Source organism: Phoenix dactylifera, chromosome 7 (genome assembly GCF_009389715.1).
Source record: "Phoenix dactylifera cultivar Barhee BC4 chromosome 7, palm_55x_up_171113_PBpolish2nd_filt_p, whole genome shotgun sequence".
Classification (NCBI taxonomy): Eukaryota; Viridiplantae; Streptophyta; class Magnoliopsida; order Arecales; family Arecaceae; genus Phoenix; species Phoenix dactylifera.
In genome coordinates this window covers 11471438-11477652 of record NC_052398.1, presented here as the reverse complement: position 1 = coordinate 11477652, position 6215 = coordinate 11471438, and the positions used below count along the sequence as shown (strand labels likewise).

The 6215-nt window shown below is 39.4% G+C and overlaps 1 protein-coding gene across 1 annotated transcript; it reads left to right on the top strand.

Annotated features, from left to right (window-relative positions):
• The first annotated feature begins 662 nt into the window (after nucleotides 1–662).
• On the top strand, nucleotides 663–4163 carry LOC103719521 (tetraspanin-7-like). The gene is made up of 2 exons (XM_008808814.4): nucleotides 663–1224; nucleotides 3600–4163. Exons 1-2 carry the CDS (start codon nucleotides 724–726, stop codon nucleotides 3915–3917), a joined length of 819 nt encoding a protein of 272 aa, XP_008807036.2. The 5' UTR covers nucleotides 663–723; the 3' UTR covers nucleotides 3918–4163.
• The last annotated feature ends 2052 nt before the right edge of the window (nucleotides 4164–6215 follow it).

The following is a 6215-nucleotide window of genomic DNA, read 5'->3' as shown; positions in this document are numbered from 1 at the left end:
ACATGACGTGAGCAAGGCTTAACTTACCTTCATCGTAAAGGTTTTCTGAATAGGCCCCGGCCCAATTGGAGGTTTTATCAATACAACAAGCTCAATAATGCCAGATAAACCCCACAAACTAGGGAAGAAAATTGAAGTAATAGAGAAACGATTTGTTTTAGTGCAGGCATTCTAAATGGCCCTATGTTCGTTTCGGATCAAACTTGCTTAGCCAAGGAAAGGAGATATATTGAAGGCACATATTTGTTAGTAGAGGAACCACTTAAAAGAACATTAGATTAATCTATTGAATTTGCTTGCATGAAGCATTACTAGCTACAACCAAGAAAGCTACTATTTTTCAGGTATGTTCTGAAATGAGAGAGCATGCCTTAAAAGATAAAACACAAGGAAGATAGCCTTAACAAGAGATTTATCAGTGACACTATTATACACAAGTCAATGCTTTATTTTATTATTACTATTTTTTTAAGAAAAAATTGTGGATTCACTATTCTTATAAGATTTCGTTAGAAAAAGTATTCAATCAAGTGTTAAAAACGAGAAAGAGCCCACGAGGCCCAGCATCCAGCTCTCAAGTGGGCCCCAGAGTCCAGAAAAAGGGGTTCTTTTCCATCCAACTGACCAACTCCCATAAATACACCTCCTCCCCTTATCGAATCCTCGTCTTCTCTCTCTCTCCCCCTCCCCACCAAAAGGCAGAGACAAAAAAAAGGAACAGGGATGGTGCGGGTGAGCAACAACCTGGTCGGGCTTCTCAACATCGTGACGCTCCTCCTCTCGATCCCCATCCTGGGCGCCGGCATCTGGTTGGGCCACCGCGCCCACACTGACTGCGAGAAGTTCTTGGAGCGCCCCGTCATCGCCCTCGGCGTCTTCCTCCTCCTCGTCTCCCTCGCCGGCCTCGTCGGCGCCTGCTGCAGCGTCTCATGGCTCCTATGGCTCTACCTTCTCGTCATGTTCCTCCTCATTGTCCTCCTCTTCTGCTTCACCGTCTTCGCCTTCGTCGTCACTAATCCCGGCGCCGGCGAGGTCGTTTCCGGTCGGGGATACAAGGAATACCGCCTCGGGGACTACTCCCACTGGCTCCAGAAGAGAGTCGAAGACGACGGGAACTGGCGCAAGATCCGGAGCTGCTTGCGGGAAGGCAAGGTCTGCCAGAGGTTGGAGGAGAGGAACCAGACGCTTGATGAGTTCATCAACAACCACCTCTCGCCAATCCAGGTAAAGCCTTGTTTTTGCTCTCTTCTTGTCCCTTGTCAAGGTTAAAAATTCGATCTTTGATGGTTTCATTCCTTTTGGAACATGGATTCATCAACAAAAATCTCTCTCTATCCATCGAGATAGTATTCGATCAATGCTATTCGAGACTGAAAATTCGATTTTCTTTCCGGATTTCGTTTGCTCCCTTGCACTAATTTGATGGTTTTTGTCCTTTTGGAACATAGATTCATCAACAAGAAACTTTTCTTTTCCATGAGACTAAAAATTCGATTTTTTTTCTGATTTCGTTTGTTCGCTTGTAACAATTTGATGGTTTTCGTCCTTTTGGAACATGGGTTTATCGGAAAATGTCTCTTTTCCATTGATCATTCGATTTTTATTTATATTTTTTTCTTTTAATCTGGGTTCTTTTTTGTTTTCTGTTCTTATTTATCGGAGTATCGGATTCGTCACTCTTCTATGTATTATTGGATCAATGCTCTTATAAAATACTCTCTTTTGTTCCCTTTTTTCTCTCTCCTCCTCCTCCTCCTCCTTTTCCTTCTTCTCCTCCTCCTCCTCCTTCTTCCCTGCCCAAAGAGACTGGTTCCCTGGCCAAAGTGATGGTATTAGAAAGTGGGTTTAGTGTTTTCCGGTGCAGTCTGATGGCAACTTTCTGATGGTTTGGTGAGTTGCTTTATCTTTCTTCTCCTTTTGTCTTATTCCTGCAAGTGATTTTCTGTGGGTATTTACTGAGACTCAAGGGAGTTTTGTAACTTATCGTTTTCTTTTTGGGTTTCTGTCTGGTCATTAGGAGATGTGGCCTCTCTCTTTTTCTCTTTTGTTTTTGTTTTTTGTTTTTTGTTTTTTTGTTTTTTTTTTTTTGCTTTGATTCTCTTTTGTTTTTTAATGACAATTTTTTTATGTTTTCTTTCAGAATCTCTCTCTGGCTCTGGGTTTTTCGTACTTTGTGCACCTTCTGTTTTGTAGTGGCTTTTGTTAAGGGTCCTTGCATGTTACTGGTGTTCTTCTCGATGAATTTGCTCGTTTTTTCCCCTTCCTGTGGTAAATTGTTTGGTGGATTTCCTAGGCATTCTTATGTTCCTGTGAATTTCTTTATTTGTTTCATTGATCAATATTTTTGTTGCCTTTTGTTTACTGCCTCTTGCCCTGTATTTTGCTATCTAGAATTCTAGATGATCATGATCTTTAAATTTGAATCTATTGTAGGTAATCTGCACAGGTTTCGGGTTGTATCTTTCGCGTGAAAGAACAATTCACCTTCTTTCGCAATATTGACCATTGGACGGCGGATAGAAGAAGAAGAATGGAGTGCTCTGAGATCTGTGTGAGGGTGCGAACCAATGGTTGATGTCGTGAAAGAAGATCAGTCTTTCTTCGGCACGAAAGATACAACCTGAACCTATCCGCATGTGTCATATGGGCCTTACATTTGAGATTTTTACATGTTATTATTTTATTGGAATGAATTTCCTTGTATTTGAGCTTTCGGAGTACAATATGACTTTCCATGATTCATTTTACTCTATAATCCTCAAGTCTAGATTGGTTAGCCATGTGCTTAGCTTTTGTTTTTCCGAGGCCGCCTTCATCAAGGCTTCAGTTAACGGTCACATTGTTCTGGTCATACTGCTTAACCAAGAGTTGAAGTATATTTATTTACTAATTCATTTGTACAAAAACCAAGTCGCAAAACTTCCTTTGATTGACATATAGGATATCCTTGTGAAGTCTTTGGGTGTTGCTTTTATTGCAACATCTCCCATGTGGGGTTTTTTTGCAACTTAAGAAAGTTTTCAAGCTTTGTTTGCTGCTGTAATCTTGGCACACCCCACATTGATTTTTGCAACCTAAGAAGCTTTTTATACTATGCTAATGGTTCATCAACTATGCGTGCAAATTACTCGAGTAGTCTTGTTATTAAAAATATGGAATTTAAACTGCATCTGAACGTTGAGAAAACTGTGTAGTTTGTCTGATGCTAGCTACTAGAGGCAACTAGTATCACTATATTACAGCTGCCGACTGGTTTTTTTTACATCTGTTGGTGTTTTAGTTTAATCAAACTGGAATTTAAACTTTCATGTGCTTTGGCCCTCCTCAATTCTGATTCTGCTGCTCCTTTGAACTGTGATCATATCGATCTTTCTTTAATGCCTCAAAGTTTACTTCCTTTCTGTAGCTGTCTTCCTTGGTGTTTAGATGCATAACTTTGGACTGATAGTTTGTATCCGAATTATTTTCAGGTGAATCACATCTGTGTTGAGTGGTTTCTCCATGTGTTTGAATTAGGATCTGATATTGGCACCATATAAACTTAATGAAATTTCGGTTCTTTGCTACCTGTTAAATATTTCTCTGTTGTTTTTATGCAGTCTGGATGCTGCAAGCCTCCCACTGCATGTAACTTCACCTACCGAAGTGAAACTGTTTGGGATAAACCTCCTGGCTTCACCCCTTCTAATATTTCGGACTGCAACACTTGGCAAAACGATCCATCTATCCTCTGCTATGACTGCCAATCTTGCAAAGCAGGGGTCCTCGCCAATGTCAAGAATGACTGGAAGAAGGTCGCGGTCGTGAACATCATCTTCCTCATCTTCCTTCTTGTCGTCTACTCTGTTGGATGCTGTGCCTTCAGAAACAACAGGCAGGGCAATGCGCACCCGAGATGGAAAGGAGGATTTGCTTAGCGAGTGATAGTTTCTCCTATTAGCGCTTCTCTTTTTCCTTCGCTGTTCTTGTTTTCACTTTTCTCCTCTGTATATCCTGGGTGCGGCAGTTCTCCTCTGCTGAAGTGTTTTAACTTAGGATATAGAGATATATCTGGTTGCAGTGATCTAGGTTTTACCTTGATGTGATTACTGTAGCCTTGGATATATTAATGGTTTGTTCAGAGACCCTTTTTTACTTTCATAGTTCAGTATCATTTACTATTATGTGGTTGGCTTTGATGTTATTTGTTGTTTGATTGCTTTAACAATTCATTTATTGATATAGAAAAAAGGCCAGAGCAATATGGAATTTGTTTGCTCGTTTGGGTGGATGAGGTGATTTTAGGGTATATATAGGGTTTTTGTATGCAAGATAGGCCTTTTAGAAGCTGGTGTTTATGGTAATATGCCTGAGATTCACAGCTCTAGGTGCCATATTTTGAAAGAGTACCTATCTTCTAAAATAATTAGTGGGCACTTTGTAGGGCATAACATTATGGATGAGAGCAAATGATGATGTCAATGGAAATTGGAACATGGGAAGGAACAGAATGATGACTTGTTTTGGACTGACTTTCTTTTCCATTGTTGAAGCAAATATAAAGTAACAGAAGTATTTTGGCCTTAGCATGACTCTTCTCACCGTTATGTTTTAATACACTTTAAGAGTTATCCCAACCATCCTAGACTTTTGTTGTTATCCTTAACCAGTCAGAACTTGGGTTTTTAAAAGGCAGATAAGCACGTTGTGATCTTAATCATGCCTAATTTTAGTTATGAAGGTGTAGAGCTTGTAAATGACTCAAGTCGACAAAGAATTATTCATGGGAAACCAAAAGATTACAAAATTTAGAGAAGATATATTGTTGGATTATTCATGTCCTTTTTTTTTTTTTTTGTGGAAGTTAGGAGGAACTGATCCTCATTCGATAACCTATACCCATCGCACCTCATCTAGATCGAAGCTTAGGACTCGAGGTAAAGCGAGTCAAAGCTCGTAGAATGAGTTCTTTGTTAATTGAGGGCCGAGGGTTTATGCCTATTCAAAATCGAACCCCGAGTTCTTGGTGGTTGGTCAATGCATTTTATAAAACAAAAAGTCTAAACATTTTTGTATTAAACTCGAAGTAAAAGCTTGAACATGGAAATCTTAACAGGTTAGCTCAACAAGTTCTATTTGATGATTCAACCCTGAAATAAGATCAATATGTTGGTTTTATCAAGTCCTGCCTCGCAAGAGAAGCAAAAGTAGCATGGGTAAGAGTCTCACTAAAGGTGGAGGTGTGCAAAATTTTTGGAAAGAATTTCTCAAAGAACTGCACAACTTGAGCATCATCATCATGTGAAATGGTGTCATACCAAGATTTTATGGTCATGCTACGCAGACATCATCATGCAAGGTGGTGTTACACCTAGATATTATAATTCTAATGTTCTAGTAGAGGTTAACAAGGGCCTCACAAGGCACTAGAGTGAGATTCCTTGTTGATGGACTTTTATGTATTAACAATTCAAGCATGACATATACAGAAAAATGCATGATCATCTAAAATAAGATAGCACAATTTAAAGTTAATGAGGGACTAATGCCCAACTAAAAGGCACACTCAAAGTAAAAATTTATAATTCTAGGTGTTTTATGTAATTTCTGATAGCTATTAGAGGTTCATGGATGTCAACCTGTAACAACTCAAGATCTCGCCCAAGATGGCTAGCTGAAAGATCAACATAGCGAATAACCGATGTGAGACTAAACATACGCCCGCATGGGTTCTCACATACTCTCCCCGCCCTCACGTCCTTATTAGGCTAAAGGTTTAAATCTATTTATATCTAATCACAAGCACAACGATCGGCTCGTGATCAGCCACAATAGATCTGTGATACAGTGTTCCTTATTCCACATAGGTTATGGATGAGGTCTGCTCTAATACCTTTTGTAAAATCATAGGGCCTCACCATTAATCGGAAACTATTATTTAGGTTTCTTGATTCTGTATAAGTACCCAAGATCAACGCAGTGAATAACCGATGTGAGACTAAATATACGCCCACATGGATCCTCACACAACCACTGAGCAATCTTTCTAGACTCTTGTGTTTTTGCCTTGTTCACTCTAAATCTTTTGCTTTGCCCCACAGCACTGCAGCTGAAAAAGTAACAATACATCAATATGTTTCCTAATAAACTGATCTAAACCACAAATTTATCAAGAAAGAGTAATGATAAATCACTCTTACAAATGCATGAAAAATTTTGTTTAATATTGGAGTGAA